Here is a 26,810-nt window from a genome sequence, read left to right as displayed (position 1 = left end):
CAAATCCTACCACGAAACAAACTATATTCTAGATTGCTTTGGGGGCTAATAAATTAGTTGTTTTTCTTATTGACAAATAAATCCCAGAATGAGCTGAGGCACCTCATGAGTGTAACTCTGTCCCCAGGCCCACCGGGGAGAGCTCAGTGAGCAGACAAAGCACAGTGCTCTTTCCTAATCACACAGAGCTACGGAGTGCTGCTTGGCCATGTGTGTTTGACTATTTCTATTTAAAAAAAAAAATGTGAGTTGATTCTCAAAAAGCAAATTTTCTGGGCTGAGGTATAACTCAGAGGTAGACTGCTTGTCCAGCAGACCTGGGTTTGATCCCAAAACCACACACACAAAAACAAGTCAGCCGAGCTAGGAGCTACACACCTGTAATCCCAGCTACAGGAGAAGCTCAAGACTCTATCTGAAAATCAAACTAAAAGTGAAAGGACTGGAGGTGTACTCAAGCGGTAGAACGCCTGTCCTGCAGCACCGATGCCTGAGTTCAAACCCAAGTACCGCAAAACAAAGGAAGGTATCACCTTGCTTTGTGGAGTTTTGTTTTTCTTTGTTTTTAAATGCGGAAGAGCTGCTCCCTAAGTGTCCCAAGGGAGTGTTCCCTGATCTGTGTCCCCCAGCTTTGAAGGGGGTGCCCCTCGCTGGATGCTGCAGACAAGCTGGCCTCTGAGGTGGCCAGATGGGAACAAGCCTGAAGAGACAGAAAGACAGTGGGTCAAAGCCCAGCTGTGCACCACGCCAGCAGACGGAGCCTGAATGACAAGCTCATCCTCCCTGTGTGCCTCAGTTTCCTCTTCTGTAAAGTCAGGCAGGACTTTATGACAGACTAGGTGAAGGCCTGGAACGAGGAATGGACACCCCTCCAAGGAATGGTGGCTGTTGTCGTCTTGGAAAATTATACAAGTGAATGACTGAATGATCTGTACAAAAGGAAGCTATCAGGAAATGTGGTAACTTTCCCCATGGAGCAAAATCCTTCCAAAGAAGTCCTTTCATAAAACATGTGTGCAACCAATCTCAAAACAGAAACTGTCCTGACTTTTGTTGTCACACACCAATGAATCGATGACCTGGAAATCAGCCAGCTGAAGTTTGACCTGGACGAGCCCAGGGGGTTAATCTGGCCTGCTAATCCCTTGACTAGCCACGGGGGCCCCTCCCTGCTAAGGGCACCACCGAGGGCAACAGGTGGGACCCCACACAGCGCGTCTCCAGGGGAAGGGCTCTCCAGGCACAGCTGCCATTCAGGGCTGTCACACGCCAGCAGGGAGGTCACCCTGAAGTCTTCACCATTTCAAAAAGTCCACTTCACGAGGCTTAAAAACAAAAAAAAAAAGGAAAAGCCACTATTTTCTATTAAATAGGATTTTACCATCGAGTTCCCTGGGAACTTTAGTTTGATTTCAAGGGGTTTTTATACTGCTCTTATTTCTAGTTCCCACTATTATTTTGCTTAATTCTTGCCATGGGTTTCTAGGTCATCCGAGACTAAATGACAAAAATGATTCTCTTTCCTGCCCACCCTCTTGTCCCTGGGCCCCAGGAGTTCTTTATCTGCATTCCAGGGCTGGTTTGGACATCTCCCTCCCTTCAGCTCACACCAGTTCCTTAAGGCCATGGACTCCAGAGCTGGCCTGCCCAGGGTCATTCTGTTTACCAGCCTTGTGAACATGAGTGGTACCGTGACCTCTCTGTGCAGCCGATTCTACACGGTTCATGCAAAACAGCACTGAGCATGTCCACAGAAGCACTACGTAAGTGTTAGTGTGTCTTTTTTTTTCTCTCAAATAGTTTATAATCCTGGGTTTCACTCATAATGCAAACGTGCTTATTAAATTGTGAGTTTTTCTTACCCATTTGAGTTAGAAAACATCAAAAAGGATAATGTCACCATGTTGGTAAGGTATAGATACCCAGCACTGTCACACACTTGGTTGGAGAGTAAATTGTGCAACCACTTTGCAAGGCAGTTCAGAAATAACTATTAAAATTACAAATACACATCTTTTCAAAGTATGGTTGGTAGTACCCACAAGAAATCATTTTCAGACGAAATGTTTTAAGCTCAAGGAAAACTAAACAAAGACTGGCAGCAAAGCACCGCGAGGAAGAACAGAGCCTCTGGAATACATACCTCCATCCAAAGATTGCCCCAGTCTGCTGCTTCCTGGCTGTGTGATCTTGTGAGAACACAAGTTCTTTGACCGCTCTGTGCCTCTGCTTCCTCATATATAGAATGAAGCTATGGCGAGGAATAAATAAATGACCTGATATTTGCAAACCACTTAAAAGCATTAAGTGCTTTCAAAGTGTTTACTTAGAAATGTTTTTAAAGACACAAGAACCAAAAGCAGCAGATTCACCCTTGGCGAGACCCCACCAGACCCTGCTCGGTCCCACTTCCAAAAGGAGCACATTTTTTAAATTTAAAAAAAAAAATTTAAGCAATTGACCTTTGCAGGCTAGAAATTTTCTTTTATTCTTTAATAGTTTGATACTTGCTAAAATTGTGCATTCTAGTATAAAGAGTCGCCCTGACTTCCTCTGAGCCAGAGGGCAAAGGAAGGTTCAGAGCACTCTGGCTCTGTGGTTGTCTTTTCGGCTTCTCCCACGGCTTGTATGTGTGAGTGGGGGTGTGCATAAATGCACACGTGTTCCCCAAAGGGAGATGACCACACAAAATGGCTGATTGTAATACAAAGGACCCCCTACCCTGCACAATCTTGAAATGGAGCCATGATCAGTGGGACTTGGTACAGCGCGAGGTCTTCGCTATGCAAAGTGGAACTGGGGGGCCTACATACGAGTGGCTGCTCAGTGTCCCCATGGTGCTACAAGATGGCCACTGGCTTTCACCGGTCCCTTCCCCACTGCTCCAGCTTCACCTTGGGTGACAAACGCCACCTCCACCACCCCAGGCAAGAAGCTCCTAACAAAGTCTCCAGCATCAAACCACTTATTTGCAAGTATATTTGGGACTGATGGATTGAGCAGATTTTCATTTGGACAAATGTCCATTTTCTCTTACTAATTGGAACAAGGAATTTTAAGGACAAAGGCCATCAAACATTAGATAAGCATTTTAAGTTAATGGACCATGCAGTCCTATTTCCCCCACACACCCAGGAAGGATCACATGACGTCCTGTTTCTACAGCGACATCAATTATTAATATGTATATTTTTGCTGACAGAGGACCTTGCTACAAATGCAGGTTTCGTTGTCCTGTTCCAGGTCATTAACTGTGGAGACTTGTAAACATAATGGTTTATTCACACGGGAAGCCTTCATTAGATGCATTGTGCTCCAGCTGAGGCTTTTCCATATATAGTATATATCGTGTTCTCTGGTAATTTATTTTTAAATGAGCTGCTGTTTACGTGGCAAGTTAACAAATTTGAATTCTATATGACCAACGTTGCTAAAGAGAAAAAAAAATGTTTTTGCCCAAAGGAAAATTTCCTCATTAACATAGAACCTAAATATATTATAACCTTTAAATTCAGAAGCAACTAGAGTGGGGAGGTACAAACGACCCAAATGTGTTTTTGTCAGAGAAAGTCTCCATCAAGACACACGCGTCGATGCACGTGTATTAACAACACAGCATGGAGGCTTGAGTAGGGCAGCACCAAAAGGGGACCCGTACTGCTGGCTTCTTCTCTAGTGTGGAGCCCCCTTGGGAGGCATCCAAGACTCCATTTCTGCATCTGTTCAGTGGGATCCCCACGCAATCAGATCTGCCTCCAAACACAGGGATGACATCACTGAAGAGACGAGTACAGGACCATGCAGGACAGGTAGCGACACCATGGCCTTGTCAATGGGGTAGGTGGGAAACTCCAGCCAGCACTGGGCACACACTGTTCCATTCTGAGATCATGCAGGCAGTGTTGTTTCCCTAACACTTCCTGTTGTCCAACTGACCAGACACAAATCAGTCACCTACTCATCCACTGGTTTTTAGGAATGAAATGAGGAAAGACCCAACTCACACACAGTTGTATACACCGGTGAAGGAGATCCACAAGTGACACAGGAGCAATGCGCCCCCAGGAAAGCAGTGTCACAGACTTCATCAATGCCACAGACAGTCTGAGCATCAATGCAAGACCTCGACAGTCCCCACTTGTCAGAGGCAAAGTGATCCTGCTCACTTGTGGCACCAGTCCATCTGCACGCCAGCGTGAAGACGTCAACTTTAAAGGAGCAGTTGGCCAGATTAGGTAGAAATACCACAAATGATGAACGTTTATTTCATATCTTTATTTTTATTATTATTATTATAAATATTTTATTAGGATATATTCATTATGGGGGGATTTGTAGTGACAATTCTTATTGTCACTTATATTGTGCATTATTTACATTGTCCCCATTGTCTCTCCCCCTTAGTATCCTCCCCACCCCACTTAAAGCAATTGCAAGAGGTTTTTTAGTTCTGTTTCACATAGGTATTCGAAGTCCATCAATCATATCCCATTGTCTTAATCTCCTTCCTTCATCCTCCCCCATACACACTCTGCCTATTTTTCAGTCCTGATTTTCATTATTAATATTTAAGCTGATGTCAAAGGGGTGTCTCAATGTACACTCACTATAGGTGTGCTTTACTTCAGTCTGTTCAATCCTTTCGAATACTCTCCCTTACCCCTTTACCTCCCACCCCCCTGTTTTTCAGTGGTTTTCAGTACTCATCCTTATTTCCTCTACCTGCACGTCTTGTGGTATTCAACATTACTGATGCTCTGTCACTCTCTTTTCCTTTCCCTCTTTCCCTGAGTTCTATAGAGTAGTTCCACTGTTACAGACATGTTCTACATATGAGTTTGTATATGGTCCTGCTTGTTTTTGTGTATATGTTTATCTTTGGATCTATCTTCTATGTATGAGAGAAAACATGTGTCTTTTGTGTTTCTGAACTTGGCTAACTTCAGTTAACATGATGTCCTCCAATTGCCTCCATTTACCTTCAAACCACATGTCATTATTCCTTATGGCTGAGTAACACTCCATTGTGTACATGTACCACAATTTCATGACCCATTCATCAGTTGTAGGGTACCTGGGTTGTGTCCAGAGCTTGGCTATTGTGAACAGTGCTGTGAGAACATCGTGTGCAGGTGTCTGTACTGTACCCTGACTTACGTTCCTTTGGGTAGATGCCCAGGAGTGATATCACTGGATCATGTGGCAGTTCTGTCTCTAGCTTTTTGAGGAATCTCCATACTGCTTTCCATAGTGGTTGCACTAATTTGCACTCCCACCAGCAGTGAATAAGGGTTCCCATTTTGCCACATCCTCGCAGCATTTGTTGTTGTTATTACCCTTGACTATGGCCATTTTAACTGGGGTGAGATGAAATCTAAGTGTTATTTTGATTTTTATCTCTTTTGTAACCAGGGAAGTTGACCACTTCTTCATGTGTTTACTGGCCATTTGTACCTCTTCCTTTGAGAATTCCCTGTTTAATTCATCTTCCCATTTCCTCTTTGGGGTTTTGATTCTTTGGGGGCTGAGTTTTTTGAGTGCCCTATAGGTTCTGGATATTAGTCCCTTATCAGATGTAGCTGATAAGATGTAGCTGGCAAAGATTTTCTCCCATTCTGTAGGAATTCAGTTTGGTGACTGTTTCCTTTGCTGTGCAGAAGCTCTTTAATTTGATGCAGCCCTGTTGGTTCATTCTTTCTCTTAGATGTTGAGTCTTTTGAGCTCTGTTTAGGAAGTCATTCCTTATACCTATCTGTTCCAGTGTATTTCCTGTCACTTCTTGGAGTTGTTTCAGTGTTTCAGGCCTTTTAAGGTCTTTGATCCATTTTGAGTTGATTTTGGTACAGGGTGAAAGACAGGGATCTAGCTTCAGTCTTCTACATGTGAATCTCCAGTTTTCCCAGCAGCATTTGTTGAAGAGGCTATCTTTTCTCTGTCATGCATTTTGAGCTCTTTTGCCAATGATCAGTTAGGTATAGATGTGCGGGCTTATGTATGGATCTTTATTCTGATCCGTTGGTCTTCTGGTCTGTTTTTTGTGCCAATACCGTGCTGTTTTTATTGTTGTGGTTCTGTAGTATGGTTTGAAGTCAGGTACTGTGATGCCTCCAGCATTGAACTTTTTACTCAGAATTGCTTTGGCTGTTCGAGGTCTTTTGTGTTTCCATATGTATTTCATGATTGCTTTTTCTATTTCTGTGCAAATGTCATTGGAATTTTGATAGGGATTGTGATGAACATGTAGATTGCTTTTGGTAGCATGGAAAATGTTTTGGTAACATTTTCACAATGTTGATTCTACCAATCCACAAGCAAGGAAGGTCTTTCCATCTTCTGATGCCTTCTTTGATTTCTCTCTTCAGTGGTTTATAATTTTCACTAAAAAGGTCTTTGGTTTCTTTCATTAAATTTATTCCAAGGTACTTTATTGTTTAGAGGCTATCATAAATGAGATTGTTTCCCTGATTTCTTTCCTAGTTTGTGCATTGTTGGTATAAAGAAAAATTACTGATTTCTGTATGTTAATTTTGTATCCTGATACTTTGCTGAAAGAGTTTATGATTTCTAGTAGGTTTTTGGTGGAGATTTGAGGGTCTCTTAGGTATACAATCATATCATTTGCAAACATGGATAGTTTGATTTCTTCCTTTCCTATTGGATCCCTTTTATTTCTTGCTCTTGTCTTATTGTTCTGGCTAGGAATTCCAAAACTATATTGAGTAGGAGTGGAGAAAGCAGACAGCTCTCTCGTTCCTGATTTTAAGGGGAACAGTTTCAGTTGTTCTCCACTTAGTATGATGTTGACTCGAGCTTTGTCATATATAGACTTTATTGTGTTGAGGAATATTCCTTCTATTCCTAGTTTCTGGGTTTTTGGGTTTTGTCAAAAGCTTTTTCAGGGTCTATTGAGAGGATCCTGTGGGTTTTGTCCTTGCTTCTGTTTATATGCTGTATGGATTTCTGTATGGTGAACCATCCTTGCATCCCTGGAATGAAACCGTCTTGTTCATAGTGTATGATCTTTTTGATGTAATGTTGAATTCTGTTTGCCAGTATTTTGTTGAGAATCTTTGCATCTGTATCTGTTAAATATATTGGTCTATAATTCTCTTTTCTGGTTATGTCTTTGGTTTTGGAATGAGTGTACTGCTGGCTTCATAGAATGAGTGTGGTAGTTTTACTTCCCTTTCTATTTTCTGGACAAGTTTGAGGAGTATTGGTGTTAGTTCCTCTTTAAAGGTTTGGTAAAGTTAGACCATGAATCTATCAGGTCCTGGGCTCTTCTTTGTAGGGAGGCTCTTTATTACTGTTTCAATTTCATTATATTTATGTGGTTAATATCTTCTTGGTTCAATTTTGGTTGGTTATATGCATCTAGGAATTTGTCCATTTCATGTAGATTTTCCAGTTTACTTGAATATAATTTTTCAAAGTACTCTCTAATAGCTCTCTGGATTTTGTTGGTATTTGTGGTTATGTCCCCTTTTCAACTCTGATTTTATTAATTTGGGTCTTCTCCCTCCTTGTATTTCATACCTTTAAAACATAAACACTAGGCATGACAAATATTACCTAGAAGGTAAAAGAATTACCTCTTATAATGACTAAATGTGGGAAATGCCTCTCTTAATTCCAACACTAACTACATAACATAAGGGGAAGTCAGGCATCGAGCCCATGTCATGAAGGGATGGATGTCAATTGTTTGTTTTATCATTGTTCTTAAAGGTCATGTTATAATTCTCACTGTCTTTACTATTCGTGTGTTTTAGGGGTTTCTCCCTCTTGTAAAAGTTGTGAGTGCTCATTGTACTAAACTTAGAAAATTGCCTCATTTTCTTGAGTTGTCTGGTATAAATATTTAGAAAGCATCACATAAGTGATTTTCTTCTTTTTTCACTTGACTATGGCCTTAAGTGGACTGTCTTCAATAACATCTCCATGGTGAGCATTGTCACCACCTGCCCTGTCCAGTGTGTGCGTTGGCACGTACATGCTTATTACCTTTAGCATTTAATCTGCTGCTTTGAATTTATTTCAGTACCTGGCACAAATAGAATCTTTAAGATAATCTTTTATAGTAGTCAATTTAAATTTATAGTTTTGCTAATGCCTTATGTAGAGAGGTCATGAATGTTGTGGTATTCTTGCTTCACAGCATTTGAAAGGAACTTTAATTTTGTTCTTTTAGCCCCAAAGTAGCTCCCTGGCCTTCCTGGGTTCCACCTGCATGGTTGTTGGGGCACCCTGGCACGACAGCCCTCACAATAGCCACTATGGCAAACACCCACTGTGCTCCCGCCATGCGGGCTCTATAACAGGGCTTTCTGTGTTCAATTCAGTCCTCATGGCCCAGTGTGCCTCTGAGGGACAAGACCGACCTGGCAGGGTGGGAGAAGATGGCATGAAAGGGAACTGGGGAGCTAGTAATGTGAAGCCATGAAATTGTGCACAGGTAAAACGAACATACACACACCACACACACGATGGTGGCGGTATGTTGAAGTGACACAGACAGCTGCAATGGAGAGCTCCCAATGTCCACAACTGAGTCAAGTTGAGCAACCAAATAAATGCAGCAGTATTGGCTTATAACCCAAAAAACAAAATATCCATGGGCCCACACTCATCTATATATAAATGGGTAATTGAATGGCCAGGGAAGCAGAGACAAGTCGTACCTGCCACCCACTGTGCACGGACACGCCACCCTCGAGGAGGAGAGCACAGTCCTTCTGCTAAGTGTGGGCTGCACACAGAGGTGTGGAGGTGGTGTGAGGGGAGGAACTTCCCAGTGGGTGATGTGACAGTGCTGCCTCTGCCTGGTGATTGGTGATCGAGGTTCCCCTCCATCGGTAGCCATAAACCATGGTAGTGAGCACCCTTCATGTGAAGTGACACAAATGTCACTTAGCTCCTGCAGTTCTCCTCTCATTAACCAGTGACCCTAGTCCAGTTGTCACAAACTAGACCTGTGTGCCCAGGTAACTGGTTTCTTCACAAACATATGTGTTTTATTTTATTATATGAACTTAAAACACACTCTTTGGAGAGAAAGCCACAGGCGTCATCAGTTCGATGCCTCTGTGGTGAGGATTACTGCCTGTAGCAGGGTTGCCTGGGTTGCTAGCCCACCTCACCTCGTTGTGAGCTAAAACACACAGTCTCCTTCACACTTCCACACCTGGCCTTTCATTGCTCCCCTTCCCGGGAAAATGACATTCACTTCATTTCTGGTTCTGCAAAAAATCTTCTGAGGTTTGCCCTGGACTCTTTGACCATGGCATACCCGACAGCTCCTTTGGGAAGGAAGACAATGGAGAAGGATGGTGGGCAGACTGTGATGACCAGCAGGGGAGGGTAGGACCCAGCACAACTGATCTGCTCTTGCACCAACCCAGTGCATGCTGGGAATGCTTAAACATGGCTTTCTGGGACAAAAAAATAAAATGTATGCATATGTACTCAAGTGTAAGTTTGCCATACTGTTACTGACATAAAGATGTGTGCATGCAATCTACAAATAATAAACTATGACCTCTGTGTTGCAAATTCCTTACAGCCATTGACTCTCATAGGGTACTTCCTGTGATAGTGACTGGACTCATGCCTCTGGTGTCAGCCTGTGGTTGCAATTGACAAATATAGTTCTGATATGACTGTTGATTGACATTTGCATTTGTGTTACTGAGCAAGATGAAAGTGGAACAACATTGCATGTCAGAGCTTCTCTCATTCACGTTCTAGAACTGAGCACTTCTTTGCTGAATTAGATCATGGGTTCTCAATACTAGAAGGAAAGCTTCTGTGGGTTTGTGTGTGTGTGTGTGTGTGTACAGTTCACGATATGGCTAGTACCTACCACACTTTGTGTTCTTTCTCATTATTTATATTTCCTCTATCACTTGCTGAAGTCCAAACAAATCAAAACAATAAAACCAGGCCCTGATTTATGATTTGTGGGTTTTGCCAGTTTCATGGTGTAAGCATTCCCATGGTGACTGACTGTAAGCTGCTAACCTAAGCACCACTGGGGTCACAGTGGCTCAGTGGCACCACACCACAGAGATGCAGCAGATGTCATAACTGCAAGGGCAGAGGCGGCAGGAAAGTCCAGGAAAACAGTTCGGAAGTGATGAGGTTTGAGTAGTGACAACCCTTTGCTTCCAATATAATTTGTTTAATTAAATTTATATCATTTTGCATTTAAAAATTGTGTTTAACATCCAGTATGCAAAATTCCTAAAAAATTGTCAGCTGGATGTCAGTTGCCTTGACGGGCTGGCTCCAGCACGGCAGTGGACTTGCCGTTGTCTTGCTGGACAGTCTGTCTGAGTCTCTAAACTGCCGCTTGGTGTCTCCATCAGTAAAGAACAGTCCTACAGCTCTGCAGCTATGACCTGGGTACCACAAGCTCCGGATATGTCTTCCTTCTCCAAGTCCTCTTTTACCTCTTTCCATCCACACCCTCAACACGGCGCTTTGGTCAATTATTTGAGGTCGTTCTCCATTGTGGCATATGTGAATCTTGCCCCACCAATTTCATTTCTTTAGATTTTTGTCTTCAAGTGACAGAGTGTCTCTCTTACACTCCCTCTGCAGAGGCTGAGCTGTGACTGCACAGCCACTCACCCGCTGACTCACTGATCTGCAGGTTCTAAAGGAAAGCACTCTGGTACCAAGTGCAGTATCAGACTGATGTCTCAAGCCAGCTGCAGAATTCCCTCTTTGGAGGTCTGTAGCAATACAACTGATGCTTTCAAAGACATTTTGGTGTAGTTCATTGTCAAAATCAGGGCACCCCAACTCTTTTCACCAGTTCTTGCTTTGAATACTTCCTTCTTCTATGTACTGTCTGATTTGGAAAAGCTGTGCTTTCTATAGTGTGAAGGAATTTTTTAAGGTTTATTGAATGTGTTAGTCAGTTTTCTGTTACTATAACAAAACACCTGAGATGGTCAACTTAAAAAGATAAAAGGTTTATTTTGGCTAAGAGTTGAGAAGTGCCAGTCATAATCAATTGGCCCCAATACTTGGGCCTGGGGTGAGACAGCACCTCATGGCAGGAATGCGTGGTGGAGCAAAGTCACTCACTGCATAGCCAGGAAGGAAAAAAGGAGGAGGAAAAGACTGGGGTCCCATTATCTCCTTGAAGCAAAGCTCCAGCAACCTAAAGACCTCCCACTAGACTGACCTCCCAGTGGTACCACCCTGGGGACCAAGCCTTACAGGGACACTGAAACTCTAGCTGAGACATGGAGTCTGCATTTGTGACATTACCCTCCCCAAGCTTGGGAAATGGTGTAGTGTGAGCCCCGTCTTCCGTCCCCATGGGGGAGCCAGTCCTTCACCTGTTCATGCCTGGGCTGACCTTGTGTTCTGGGTGTCTTTCTCACGTACCTTTGGCGAGGCTCCACAGAAGCTGTGGATCTACCGGACTCATTTCCAGCGCTTTCACAGCTCTGTGACGCCGGCGATCTGTAACACTCTGGCTTCTCTTGGCAGAACCCCCCGCCTCTCTTCGATGAAGTCAGTGCCACGTTCATCCGGGCGGAGAAGGTGAACCAGCTGCGGAGCGAGGTGCAGCTGAAGCACGAGGAGCGCTACAAGGAAGCCTTGGTGACCATCAAGAAAGACCTGGCGTTGGTAGAAGGACAGGACTTCAAGGACAGCCTTCAGGACCAGATCCGGCAGTGGTTCATCGAGTGCAGGTGACCGAGCATGGCTCAGCAGGGCACAGCCACCCAGTGAGCTCTTTAGGGTTCAGCTTCTTGTAGGTTCTCGAGCACGACAGTACACTGGTATAGGAGTGTGCAGTTTCTTAAATTCTAAGGCCAAGAATTCAGAAATTAATTCCTTTTTATATGAAATTACTTCTTGTCCGTTTTTTTTTTTTCTTTTCAATATGGAAATATGGTCCCATAGTGCTTCTGTGACCACATGAAGTGGAAAGGGATGGGTGGATGACATAGTCTCACGAAATAGGACTTCACAGGCAGGTGTGTCCCAAAGCTGGGGAATCCGGCCACAATCAGGTGCCGTTGCCCTTCCCTCTGGGACCCCACAGGCCCGCTGACTGTGAGAGGCTCAAAGCCGTCAGTCCTGCACTTGTCTGTCAATCCTGCCAGGTGGCTGCTGGCCCCAGGACTTGACACCAGGTCTTCCTGAGACAGAGGGATGGTAGGAGTTCTGGGGACAAGGCCTGAGGCCTGCTCGTGCATCTTCTCACTGGTCTTAAATGAAATGCTGGATGATTTAAGACTTGTTTGTAAGATTCAGGTTTTGGAAGGTCTTCTGTGTTCAAGAAGTTCCACACACTTTGTAGGTAACTATATGGACCGTTTTTGTTTTTTGGGGGTTTTTTTTGGTGTGTGTTTTTTGTTTGTTTATTTTTTGTGGTACTGGGGCTTGAACTCAGGGTCTTCACCTTTAGTCACTCCACCAGTCCTTTCTGGTGATGTTTTTTTTGAGACAGGGTCTCGTGAACTGTTTGCCTGGGCTGGCTTCAAACCTCAATTTCCTGATCTCTGCCTCCTCAGTAGCTGGGATTACAGGCATGAGCCATGGCACCCAATTATAGACTGTTTTACAGTCTGCTTTAATTCAGGAGGGAAGGACAAAAGGCAGATTGCCCTGGTCAGTCTCAGGTGCCAAGCAAGGAGACTTGGGCAAGTCTTTTCTTGAGTAGGCATTGTGTCATGTAGTGTCATATCAGGTCCAGAGGTGCTCAGACACCAATCTGGTTAGTTACCTCATTGGGCCCACAGAATGTCACTGTTGGCAATAAAAAAATCGAACTTCTCTTGCAAAATGATATTAAAGATTTGACATCTGTGGCGGGCAGGCTCTGAGCCAGGTTCTGTGATCCTCCCCTTGGCGACTCATTTCTAAAGGAAAAAACACGGCAGAGGTCATGGGCACTTGCCTCCATCTAGCTCATCTCTTCCTCTCACTTCCTCTCCTGCTGGCTTGGAGAAGGCAGCTGCCACATTGAGAGGGCCCCATCAAGAGACCCCAAGGCCTGGGGCTGAGGGGGGCTACCACAAAACTGAGGCTCTCTTCCCAGCAGCCTGAATACCAAACCCTGCCCACACATACACACACCTGCGTGCACTTGGAAATGGATCCCTCCCCAGGTGACACTTTAGTGGTAGCCATGTGACAGACACCCAGTGAGTCTCTCCCAGTTCCCTCCCACAGAAACTGTGACCCAGGAAACGTTAAACAACCAATCTGGTAATGTCTTAGTCAGTCTTCTGCTGCTGTATCCGAATACCACAGAGCAAGTGAATTATAACAACAGAAGCTTACTTGGTTCATAGTTCTGGAACCTGGAAAGTCCGAGATAGTGGGGCCACATCTCATGGGAACCTTCTTGTTCTCCTCATGTGGCAGAAGACATCACCTGGTGAGAGGAGTGTAAGCAGTCAAACTCATGCTTTTTAATAGCCAACCCCACAATAACTAACCCACTCCCACAATGACTAACCCACTCCCACAATAACTAACCCACTCCCACAATGACTGAACTCCTCCCTTGCTAGTGACATTAATCTATTCATGACCTAATCACTGCTGAAAGGTCCCACTTCTCCACACTGTCCCTCCAACATGAGTCCAGGAGGGGACACTCAGCCTCTTTTCGTTTATCAATAACTTCGCGCAGTTCAGAAAGATCTGAACGATAACAGACTTTCCATGTTGACCTTGTGTGGGACTCAAATACTCTCTTTCCTCAGTAATAGTTAAACTTTAGATCAAAGTTTCTTTATGAATGGTTGACACGACCGTCATGTGCTGTCCTCTCTTACAAATACCACTTTGAAATATTTGATATTCTCAAATTTGATTGATTAAAATTTGCAAGCTTTCTTCTTATGTTATCTTAGGGATGCTTCATAGCAAAATGGGAAGTATCTTGAAGGAGATGGATGTGTGAATGAGGACTCGATGCCAGTAATACATGTACTTGTTAAAACTTTCCAAATTGTGCCCGTGAAATACGAGCAGTTCACTGCATGTCAATTATGCCTCAGTCAACCTGTTAGAAATATGTCACGGGAATGATGGTGTGTCAGCAAAATGCCAGGGCTTTAGCTCTTAAAATAGTATGTTTTTCTGAAGCCCTGGAACACTGGAGCCCAGGGTTCCCTTGGCCAGCCTTTGTCTCCATCCCACTCCTTCTCACAGCACAAGGAAGTCTGACGGTTAGTTAGTCTAACTAGCTCTGTCTCTTCTGCTGTAATCTAGTCTCCTCCAGTCAACTGTCCCCTGGGAGTCAATTCAAATGTGCCCTTCTCAAGAATCTTGACCCAGTTATTTTTCCTATGGCTTCTGCCCAGAGGGAGGAGTTGTAAATCCGAATGCAGCAGCTCACCTGGTGCCAGGTGTGCACAGACATGTGTCGGTTCACAGGGACCTGTGCTAAGAAATGTGGGGCATCACAGAGGACTTACGCATGCCTGGGCGGTGTAGCCTCTGCACACGGAGGCTGCGTGGCATGAATGTACACAATCACACGTGTGGTGTGGCCTGTTGCCCCTGGGACAAAACAATGTGAGATTAAAGCAAGACCAGACGTGGTGCACTCGAAGCCAGAGGAACACAGCAGACTGACTTACAGTTTTTCAGTCAAAGGTGCACACTCTGAAATAATGGTAAAAACTGCAGCCCAGCAAATCCATAAAGCAGTGCTGTGATCACGCACTACCTTTTTCAAGTCCTGTGCACCGCAAATGGCACTACGTGCTGTGCCTATATGTGACTGCAGTGAGTGGGCGCGTGTACACCAGCCTCACCCAAACACGGGAGGAATGTGTCACACTATGCCTTGGGCATGGCCACAACCTCACTAGACAGCATGATCTTATAATCTGCCTCAGATGCGATCGTCCTCAGATGCAGTCCATTCTGACCAGAAAGTCTTGCCTGTGTGGCTTCTGTGCCCTGGCAGGTTTCTGCAGGCCTGTGACATGGCTGTCTGCTCCAGCCCGCCTGATCCCTGGGGCTTCCTCCTGCAACCCATGGTTTCTGTCATGCATACCCTGTCACTGGACAGTCCCAATTCCAGCCTCTGTGTCAGAACCCACCCTGCTGGGGTACAGGTTCGTCGCTTGGGACCACTCTGTCTTACGAGCTCTCCTCAACACAACTCGAGAAGTTTATGGTTCTCTTCCCACTCTGGGGTTTCTGTTGGGGTCTCTACATGCCTCCCCCCCTTTGACTCAAACCTTTCAACAGTGGCCATCCCTGATCATTCGCCCCCTTTCTTCCTTCCCCCCACCACCTTTCCCCTCCCCTGCCTTGTTGTTTAGATGTTGTTTAGCCCCCCACACACACAGTTTCCTCCTGAATTCCTCCTAGCCTCCTCCCCAAGGCTGCAGAGGCCGCCTCACTTTCCTCCTCCAGGCAGTTTTGCATAATGATTAAAAACACAGCTGGAGTCCTTGCTTCCCGTAAAATAGCTGTGCAACCTCAGGCAAGGCAGGCGTTTAACTTCTCTGTGGGTCCGTTTCCACATCTGTGATCTGAGGACAGGAATCATCCTGTTTCATGAGGCGATCATGGACGGAGAGTGCTCTGGTCACCTTGTGTCACCATTTCCCCTTCTGCCTTATTGTCACCTTCTGCTTCCTCAGGTGCGCTCCTGCCACTGGCTGCAGCCAGTTACACCTGTGCCTGGAACTTGGGCTCTATCAGTGTCACAAGTAGGTAGTGTATGCTGCAAGCCAGTGCCATTGTAACTTGTCATTCTTTCTTCTTTTGTTGTTGTGCTGGGTGGGGGTACGTGGCATTTATAAAATTCTTACAATGTACCAAATATGTCACACTTGAATTCACCCCTTCCACCTTCTCCTTTATCTCCCTTTCCCCCCACTAATTACAAAACTGTGTCTGCAGAAAATATAATTGGGACAATTTTGTATAACTGCAATCACAGAAATTTAGTTAAAAAGACTTTTTTCTTTTCAGGAGAACCAAGTCTTCTGATTAAATAAATCACTTTGACTTCTAATTAAAACCCTCATTTTCAAAGTTAATGGGGGTTATGTCCTATGTTCATGAACTTCTGTCACCAGGAACTTCCCTTCTTTTCCCGTGTATCAGAAAATAGCTTTTCAAAAATGTGTTTTCTATAAATGAAATAATTCTTTATTTTTTATGCACATTTTAAAATCCAATGTAATTGTTAAGTCACAAAACCAGGTTGAAAGCACCGTGTACAATTACAATATCAAGTAGTTGACATGTGCATATGCATGCAGCTGTCTCTCTTAGCTATGGAGGACCCACAACTTGGATACATGTATACTTATTTAACAAAGCTCGATTGATAAAACAGGTGTAGAAAAAGATTAACAGCATAACCAACAGTAAGAGAGAATGAGTGTAATAGTATAGTGCAATAAAATTACCAGCATCGCTATTCTTGCACTCTGGGGCCATTATTAAGCAAAATAAGTGTTGCTTAAACAAAAGCTCTATATATACACTGCAAATGTTGATCTGATAATCAAGATGGCTACAGAGTAACAGGCAGGTAGTATATACAGTGTGGATACACTGAACAAAGGGATGATTCACAGCCCAGGTGGGATGCAGAATGAGATTGCACAGCATAAAACTTCATCATGCTACTCAGAATGGCATCCAATTTAAACTGTATGGACTGTTTATTTCTGGAATTTTGCACTTAATATTTTCAGACCACAGTTGACAGCAAGTAACTGAAATCAAAACCACAGAAAGCAGAACAGCAGCTAAGGGGGGCTACCGTATTCACAACACATTAAACTTCTTAAACATGAGTTTGCACATGCATGAAAACCTGCAAGGGTCCACTATATGCTGTGAGCCTGGCTGCCTCTAGGGAGTAGAGTGGCCGGGCTGTGTTTTATTTTATATTCTTCGGTACTGCGAAAAGTCTATTGTTTCAATAGGAATTATTTTTGTAATTAAAAAAAACAGTTAAAAACATATGAGAGAACAAAGAAAGGCATTCAATTTGGTTTGCAAAACCAGACCAAAATTTGTAAAACTCCCTGGTTTTGGAGAAGTAGATTAATGGGACACTTTCCAAACACTTTTGGACCTTGTCCTTCAACACAGGAGTTGGAGGGCACATGGCCAGAAGTGCGTGTGAACATTTTCCTCACCTGAAACCCCAGAGGGCCACAGAGGACCCGGCTGCCCCTACTGTCATCCTGAGAGCACCCAGTTGTTCCAGGACTTACGGGCTTCCTTTAACGTGCAGCTGGCCAGCCTCGCGAGGACGCTTGCTCTGGTTTTGCTGACCTTGCGGTCCGGAAGCCAGTCAGAGGCGTCCTCAGTGTCCTTACTGGGGACACTGTGCAGAACTCACAAGGCTATAAAAATTCCTCTGCTTAAAAAAAGATAAAGTCGAGGACGAATTTATTTTTGTAATTAGATTACATTTATCTGATTGACTTTGATAAAGTTCCTTCTCCTTGCTTTTTCAAATCAAAGGCATTGAAAAGAAAATATTGTCTTTTAAAACATGGTACATGATCAGTCCTCAGGATAAATTCCAATCAGATACAAGGACAACTCGACAAATTCTGAGAAGTTGCGATGATAAATACCCCACAACTCAGGGTACTTAGCTCATTTTGTCAATATGCACAGCTGCCAAAAAGGGTTGTCTGGTTTTTTTTTTAAGTCAAAGTTTAAGTTATTCTGAATGAAATATTTTTCCCAGTGTTAAGTGATGTATGCTCATTTGAGGAAAATTTGAGATAGTGTTTAAAAAGAACTTTAAATCATCTATAATTTCAGCACATCGAGATAGCTACTGAGAAAATTTTGGGCAAGTTTCATTTCAGTTTTTTTCTCTTACATGTGTATTTTAATTGCAGTTTTATTACTCCTTTCTTTAATTCTTTAAACTTTAACATGGGCCTTTCCTCCTTAAAATGTTTTCCGAAGATGTTTTTAACAATGGCTTAGCATTCGATTGCTTGGACACTCTAGTTAACGAATTGGTTATAATCTTTTTACTATTTTGCAAGTTAATAAAAAAAATGCTATCTCATGCAATCTTTTACTTTTTATTAGTTTTATTAGTGGGAGTGAGGAATCATTTGGGTTTTTGTCAATAGCACTTCTTCTAGGAACTGGTTGGTGATGTATCTGCTTTCCTTTGTGGTACTGGTTTCTCTTTTCTTTAAGTGACCTCTGAAATGTAGTTACAGCTACCACAGTAGCAAAAATGGCTTCTCAGGTTGTCATTTGTCTTTTATTATTTTATCTGGACTATAGAAAGCTAAACAGGAAGACAGAAAAAAAGTGATGAGAGAGAGAGGGAGGGAAGGAGGGAAGAGAAAAAGAAAGGAAGGAGGAAGGAGAAGAGAAAGAGAGGGAGGAGGGAAGGAAGGGAAGAAGGAAGAATGGGAGGGAGAGTGGGGAGGGAGGAAAAGAAAGGAGGGAGGGTAGGAGGAAGGGAGGAAGAAAAAGGAAAGAAGGAAGGAAAAGAAAAGAAAGAAGAAAGGCTAGTCTTCAGGAGCCTGCCTGTCACCCAGTTTCTGCCCCAGCTGTGCAGATGCTGGCTGTCCAGGGACATCACGACATGAGCCCCACCCCTGTCATTGTGAGAGACTGGCTGTCATACTTCCCACCCAAAGGGTCAGTGAGATTACATGACACGACGCCAACTCAACCCCTGGATCCCACACATTTGTTCTTGAAGTTATGGGTTTCCTACGCACTTTTTGTTTTTTGAAACAGGATGCCACTATGTGGTTCAGGCTGTCCTCAAACTCATGATCCTCCTGCCTCAGCCTCCTGAGTGCTGGGATTACAGGTATGCACCACCACACCCAGCTTATCTTTCCTCCCTCCCACCCCCAGCAGCACTGGAGTTTGAACTCAGGGCCTTGTGCTTGCTAGGCAGGTGTTCTACCACTTGAGCCCTACCTCCCAGCCTTTATTTTTCCTATTTTGAATGATATTTTCTCCGAATACTATTTTCTAGCTGCTTATTGTAGCTGCATGCTCTGTTCAACTGGTGCCATCACCTAATGAGCTCTTGCATCAGTCCTACTAGTTTTCCAGTGGAGTGCAGGGTTTTCTTGAGTTGTCTGGTCCTATGATATGAACGTGGATACTTTTACCCCCTCCTGACGGTCTCACTCCAGCCTCCTTCCTGCCCAGTGGAGCCAAGGGAAGCATGGGGCATCAGTCAGGTGCCTTTCATTCATCTCTGGTGTGTCTCCCCAGTTTCACAAAGACACCAGCAGCCTGGAATCCCCTGGAGAACATGGCAGTTGTGTTTACTGCCCTCAGAACAGCATGGACTATTTGAAGCAGTGACTTTAGTCAAAGATTGCAAATTTTGCAAACTTATTTTCAGCTGGTGATGCTTCAATTGTTCCTTAAGCAAACCCTGACTTCTTCCTCCACTTCACCTTGGCCGCTCCCCCAGGCATAACTGAAACATGGGGCTTCTCCCTGAAACTCCCGACACCCTTTGTAATGAGAACTGCTTTGGTGGTCAGGCATCTCAGGCATGTACTCAGTGAAATCAATAATGACTAGGACTAGCCTCTGCTGAACACCTACTCTATACCGAGAATGCTTTTCACAATAACGTGTGTGTTAGCTACTGCCCCTGCAACAAACTGCCGGGAACTTGGTGGCTTAAAACAACAGAGATTTGCTTTCTCATTGCTCTGGAAGTCAGAATACTGAACTAAGGATCGAAGTGTTAGCAGACTTTGCTGCCTCCTCCAGTCTCTGGTGGCTGCCACCATTCCTTGGCTTATGTGTGTGCCTCTGTGGTCACATCACCCTCTTCTCTGAGTGTGTCTAACCTCCTTCTGCCTCTTTTGGACACTTCAGACAGAATTGAAGGCACACCCAAATAATCCAGGACAATCTCTGGATCCTTAATTTAATGCCATCTGCAAAGACTCTTTTTCCATTAAAGGTACCACTTACAGGCTCCGTGGATTAGGACTCATATTTGGGGGGACCATTATTCAGCCTACTGAAACCCCCAAAGGTCCTAAGGGATGCACGCTGCACCTCTATCATTCACAGATAGCACTGGTGATGAAAGACAGAACGACCAGACTTCAGGTTACTCTGGGGCAGTGCTGGCCAGTAGGCCTCAGTGATGGAACTGCTCAGTGGTCCCCTGTGCAGTCCCGTAGCCCCTGCTGCACATGGCTATTGAGCATAGGAAAAACAGCCAGGGTGCCTGGGAATTTTTAATTACAGATAGTTCCCAATTTCTGAGTTCAATCACTTTTTTTCAGCTCTATGATGGTACAAAAGCAATACTCATTCATGAGAAACCACGCTTCAGGTTTTGAATGTTGACTTCTTTGCGGGTATTGGAGCTGTGCACTCCAGTCCCCTCTCTCTCTACACTGGGCAGCAGCAGCAGAAAGAGCAGCCCGCCCAGCTGGCCCCACGATCATGGCAGAAGCACCGGGGACTCTATAGGGTGCTGTGTGGCTAAGCTGGGATGTTCGGTAGGGTGGGGGTATTCACATTTTCCACTTACCCAGAGTTCCATTTACAATGTGCTTATCAGGACATAACCCCATCACAAACTGAGAACTACCTATATATTTAATTTTAACTAATTTAAACACAGGTTTAGGCAGCCAGTGCCTCAGTAGCTACCAGATTAGACAGCACAACTGTGGGGCGTGTTTTCAGAACACCCCTGCTGCACTGGTCTCTGTCTTGACTTGAGACCTGCCACGGACTGCAGCAGTGAGCTTCTGTTGAAAGTATCATGATGGGGTCTTGGTTTGTTCTTTACTTCGTAGTCCAGGGTTTCTGCAGGGAGCACAAACTGCCTTCAGGGTGAAAAAGAAGTTTTAGAAAGACTGGGGGATGGTCACACACACCGAGAGATGAGTCAGGGGCTCGTTGTCCTGCGTCCCTTGTGTAATTAAATTACTCTCCCGTCACTTCTCCAAAGCAGCTGTGGTCAGCAGAGGAGCCGAGAACACACGTGCAGGTCACTCATGTGAGAAGGCAAATAACTTCTTCCCTTTCCTGCCGTTGCTTTGCTGGAAAACATGAGACTGAGCGGAGACATCAGAGGAGGTGGATGGGAGCTCAAGGTCCCAGCATCATTCATCCAGACCTTGGGGGCAGGTGCACAGCCCGCGTGAAATCGTACATTTTGATGCCGGTCGTCACAGTAAATCAAATTAAGAACACCCAGCAGCTAGAGGCTCTCGGGGTAGATCCCGGCGCCAGGCCTTGATGAAAGACAGACATGGGGGCCCGTGGGCAAATGCAGTGAGCGGATTCCCTTTCACGGCCATAACCGCTCCAGGCAGAAGCCTTGTGTCCTGCACACCCATGATCGCGCCTCTCCCTCTGTCCCACAGACTGCAGGTGCCAGACAAGCTCCTGGGCGATGGTGCTGCAGGACCTTGGTAGCTGCAGGCTGCAACAGTCACTGCCTTCTGTGTGCATCCATCCTAGGGAATGACTACAAAGAGAGGCTGGACACTGCCAAAAACATGGCCGTTCTTATGCCAGGAATGTGGAGGGTTTCAGAGGCACACATGCCAGCTACAGCCGTAGTGGGAAGTGAGATGACTGTGGGGTCAGCTCCCCAGCAGCATGGAACAAGACCGCAGCAGAGCTCAGGGCTGATCTTTGCACATGGAGTCTTTAGGTTCCGAACATGCAGAGAAGTATAGCTTTGGAGAGAAACGCCCATGCCTTCCTGATTCATGAAAACGTGACTAGATGGTCATGTATTTAATCTGATAATGGCAGAGATCTTGAAAGATCACCTCGGGACCTTAAACCTGTCCTTTTCTGTAACTCTCCCTTGCTGCTGCTTATGAAAGCATCACCACTTTCAAAAGCAGTGTGTACAAAGTGAACTTAAAACATAAATGACCTTGCCCTTCTCCTCCCCAGCTTTCCTAAGATTTCTGGATCTGGGATCTGGAAAAGCAAATGACAGACAAGCTTCTCTCAATGAGGAAGGGATCCAGAGGACGGCTGGCTAGGTTCTGAGCCACAGGTTCGAGAAGGCAAAGGGTGACAAGGCCTTCTGCTCCTTCCTAGAGTTCCTCTTGTTTGGGGATTAATTTTCCCATACAAATAAGAGTATGGAATTTGAGATAGAAGCACACATATCATTTTCTCAACAAAAGAGTAACCAAAATAGGCAATCGTGTGATCCCCATATCTTTTCTCCTCTAATACAATTTTAAAAGGGAGGCTAGGTTGGCTGGGGAGGCTCCTGAATAATTCAAGCCTAAGAAGAACTCCAGATAGCACTTTCAGGAGGAGATGGAAGCTTTGTTCTTGAGTGGTGACTGCTAATAACAACCACTAATAAGTAGAAACATCACAGAATAAGTGAGATTCTGTAATATGCACCCCACGTCCTTCTCCTCTCCTTTGAGATCAGGTGTCCCCCTCAGTTTCCCAAGGAGGCCCATGTAATTAAGTCCATGTGCAGTCAGTTCCCTTTATTGAGTGTCAGCGAATTTATAGGCAGCAAGTGACACCTTCGGAGGCTTCTGTGCAGTGGTATAAGCTGCTTACTTTAGAACACAGGAAAAATTTATGGACCTGCTGACATTAATGGAGGTGTCTGGATGACTGGGAGGGATCAGCCGGAAACCCCTCCGTCCATATATTTTTCATACTTGATGAAACACAGATAAATCTCTGCCCTGAGCGTCTGAAATGGTGAGACCCGTGGAGGCTCGGTGTCAGACCTCAGGGGGAAATTTATCATTTGAGTAGTTGTGCTTTCTAAATCATGGCAAACTCAAGAGCTGGCCATTTTCACATTTGTGCAAGAATTTTTGACACCATACGTAAATTTTTAATAGGCCCTAACTTTACCAAATGCTCTGAACACTTCCATTTGTTAACTCAAAAATATAAGGCATGCTGTTTTCTCCCTCTGTTTTCCTCAAATAAAAGAGCAGGGAAGCAGCTCACTGTGTTGAAAATGTTTTTAGTAAGAAATTAACATTGCACCCTGCTCCTAGCATTTATCACATATAACTCAGAGTTTCTAGAACTCAAAGGAAGTGAAAATTTGTCTAGCAGGCATAACATGCTTGCTTTCCAATAACTCAGAAGATAAATCTAAACATTTTGCAGAAAAGGAAACCACCCTGGTCCCCACAGTGACTCTATGCTCTGCTCCCATCACAGAGCTGATTCGAGGCAGCTGCCCCGGGTTTCTTGGTTTTCCATAAAACACTCCCCCAGCTGCTCCTTTATCGGGTACGAAGCCTTATTTTAAGAACTTATTTATTGGTGCCTACACATATGGCATGCTTCCCTTGGTTGTTAGCTCAGCTCCACCGTGAGCCCTGTGGAAAGAGTCAGTGGAGGAGGCAAGGCCAGCAGGCCTAGAGCTGCTCCTCCTGGTTCACGGCTGGACTGCCCAGGCCAGACCTGCCAAGCCATTTCCCCATTTGAAAAGTCTCAAGTGACAATAACAGTGCCTAGATCACGGGCTGTAGGGAGTATTTGATGATATGATATTGTCAAGTTCATAATAGTAGATGAATATGTTACCATGGAGAGGATTTTTTGTAAATCATTCAAGCAAGTCTACTAAACCAAGCTATCCAAAAATAAAGTTGTCTTTCCAAGGACCCTAGATTGTCCAGGTATGCACCGTTCCATTTACACAGGAGAGTCTCAACAGGCTCTCAAAAGGGCGTGGTCCTTTCTGGATGGAAGAACATGTGATTTAAAGTTGTCTCTGGGACTTTCATGACATCACCAACCTTGATGACAAATCTCCCATCACTGAGGCGGACTTTCATTAAAGCGTGTGAGTCACCTTGAAAAGATGAGAGAATGATCCTTCAGGCACAAATTGCTATATGGTAGGCACTCCACTGATCCATTGCCAGCTCCTCCTCTTCACGCCAGGGGACCCCAGGGCCAGGCCTCTGTCCCTATGGTCCCCTTCCTTCCCTCTCCTCTGGTGGTAGGCTCACCCAGGCTTTAAATTCTATCTATATTTTGTTGACCCTCAAATGTGAATCTCCACTCCAGAGCGCTCACTCTCTGAAACTCCAGGCGTAAAATCAGCTTAGACGTGTGGTGGCTCTCGACACATCCAAAGCTGATCTATGATGACACACGCACCCTGCCCTACCACTGCGTTTCCTGGCCCAGCTGGTAGCAAGCCCATTTTTCCAGTTTCTTGAGCAAACTCCCTGGAGTCATCCCTGACTCCTCTCCTCCCAGCCCAACATCCATTGGCAACATCCATTGCCACTCCCCCATCCCCACCAATCTTTGCTGCCACCTAGCTCTGACCACTGTTAGGACAGCGGCCCGCTAACAGAGCTCCATGGCCCTCTCCAGCTCCCTAAGACCTGGTTTTGGTGAACAATGTGTTAACTGCCCTCTGCTGCATAACAGCATAACTGTGAACTTAGCTGCTTTAAGCAACACCTGTGTAGGTGCACCAGGAGTCCGGGTCCTCCACTTAGGGCCCCAAGCAGTCACCCAGGTGTGACCAGGGCCCAGTTCTCCTCTGATGTGAGTTTGGTGGTTGTTGGCAGTGCTGAGTTCCTGTGGGCTGACAGACTGAGAGCCTCAGTTCTGTGCTGGTTGTCAGCTGGAGGTCATCCCAGCCATTTGCAGGATGACAGCTTGCCTCAGAAAAGCAGGCAGAGGAGAGCAGGGAGGGAGTTTATGCTCCTATGACCACCGATGAGCCCTGGCATGACCAGGCCTCAGGGACACCCCCTTGTCAGAGAAGTTGTGGGAGAGATGCCTCGGTGGTTTCCAGCTCCTAGAACTCTCCCCTAGTGCTTTGTTGATATGTCATCAGGAACGGTGACACATGCCTGCAATACCAGCTACTCAGGAAGTGGGGATAGGAGCCCAGCCCAGACAAAAGTGTGAGACCCTATCTGAAAAACAAACTACAAGCAAAAAGGGCTGGGGCGTGGCTCAAGAAGTAGAATGCTTGCAATGCCATGGGTTCACTCCCCAATAACCTCGCAATTTTTTTTTAATTCTATGTCATTTTTGCTTCACTGATTCATGTCCAGCTTGCTTGTGCTCTCATCCTTTTCTTCATGTAGTTCAAAACTAGACTGCATGTGTTTATCTCCAAACGCAGAAACAGGTAAATGGTAAGAAAATGGAACGTTGTGTCACTCAAAGCACTGTGTTCACTCCAGTTTGTGCAGGAAAGGCACTCGATCAAATGAAATACCCTCTTATTCTAAAATGTAAAAATTAAGAAGAAAAGGGACTAGAATGTAATAAAATGTGATTGTGGCATGATAAAAAGTAAGCTCAGTAGAGAGGGATCTTTATGTTTTTTGTTTGCTGCTTTTTCTCTGTCTGGCCACACGCTCGGTACCAGGCTGCGGTGAACGAATGAAACATCAGGAATTCTTTGAAATGAGAAATCAATGCCCTTAATGTGGAGACACTTGTCAGGAAAGGACAATGTGGACAACCTCTATCCCTAATAATAATTGAAGTCATAATATGGATTCATGTTAATATAATATAATATAGTGATGTGGAAAAGGAACTGACAGGAATAAATACGTTAAGGACCATAGGAAATGTATCTTTAAAATCAATGATGGTCTAAATATGAAAAGGAGATATAGGATCTATATGAAAACGTAAGAAGTCCATGAAAGTTAAAAGGGGGAGACAAATAATTGGATAGCTACACCCCTGGTTAAATGGGAAGATGATACATCTGCTCTAAGTGATTTATCGAGATAACACAATTTCAATTAAAATCCCAACAGGATTATTTATTGAACTTGAAAATATAATTATTAAAGTCATTAGGATTAAAATAAGAACAATAAGGAAGGACAAATGGTGCTGTATTCTAAAGTATATTATGAAGAAAAATAAGGTAAATGCATTTGTGAATACGAAAGTATAAATGTGGATCAATGAAACAAAATAGAAAATGCAGAACAGACTAAAGTAGATGGGAGTAAGCACTGGCTGATAATGAAGTGCAAAGAAAAGGAACAATTTTAAAACATAGTGGGGCGCCCGTAGCTCACGCCTGTAATCCTAGCTACTTGGGAGGCAGAGATCAGGTGGATCACGGAACAAGCGCAGCCCAGGCAAATAGTTCCAGAGACCCCATCTCCATCATAATCAGAGCAAAATGAACCAGAGATGTGGCTCAAGCATAGAGTGTCTGCCTTGCACATCCCTGAGTTTCAGCCCCCACAAAAGGAATACAAAAATGTGGTTAAAGCCAAATATAGCAGAACGCAGAATAAAGAGTTTAGTTCCCCCAAAGAGTGGGCACAGTTTTCTAACTCTAGAAGCAAAAATACTTTAAAGTAAAATTGGACTACCTCCACTACAAAAATCACAAGGTCTGTTTAATAATCACTCTCTAAACGCTAAGGTATGAGAAAAACAGACAAATATGTAGTTTATCATTATTATGTTATTTTACTTTATGATTTATTTAATTGCAAACATTATGTTTGTAACACTGAAATGGATAAAAGGGGATTTATCAATCTGTGTCCCAACCTAACCCAGGTGGGAGTTTTCTCACCTGCCCGGAGCACCTGCAGTCAGGTGCTCAGGACTTTCTCCGGCTGATCCCTCTTCTCCAAAACAAATGAGGAATCATAACCCTGTCTTTCCACAGCTTGGTCCATCCCGGTAGACATTCTAGCAGCACCGTAAGCCTGCCTTCTTTATTACATGTGGTTTTGACGAAGGACATTAAAAAAAAAATAAGTAAAAAAAAAAGAGAGAGAGAAATGTCAAAACCAAAAAATTTTAATTCCCCTGCATGCATTCCACAGCTCAGC

At 44.4% G+C, this 26,810-nt stretch overlaps 1 protein-coding gene across 1 annotated transcript in view; it reads left to right on the top strand.

The window, feature by feature from the left end:
• Nucleotides 1–26,810, top strand: part of Drc11 (dynein regulatory complex subunit 11) — a 170,149-nt gene that overhangs the window by 20,676 nt on the left and 122,663 nt on the right. The window contains exon 6 of the mRNA XM_074069567.1: nt 11,506–11,711. Coding sequence (XP_073925668.1) covers nt 11,506–11,711 — 206 coding nt within the window. The remainder of the gene's footprint in view (nt 1–11,505; nt 11,712–26,810) is intronic.

Source organism: Castor canadensis, chromosome 4 (assembly GCF_047511655.1).
Source record: "Castor canadensis chromosome 4, mCasCan1.hap1v2, whole genome shotgun sequence".
Classification (NCBI taxonomy): domain Eukaryota; kingdom Metazoa; phylum Chordata; class Mammalia; order Rodentia; family Castoridae; genus Castor; species Castor canadensis.
The sequence above is the reverse complement of the archived record's forward strand: the minus strand, read 5'-3'. Positions and strand labels throughout refer to the sequence as shown.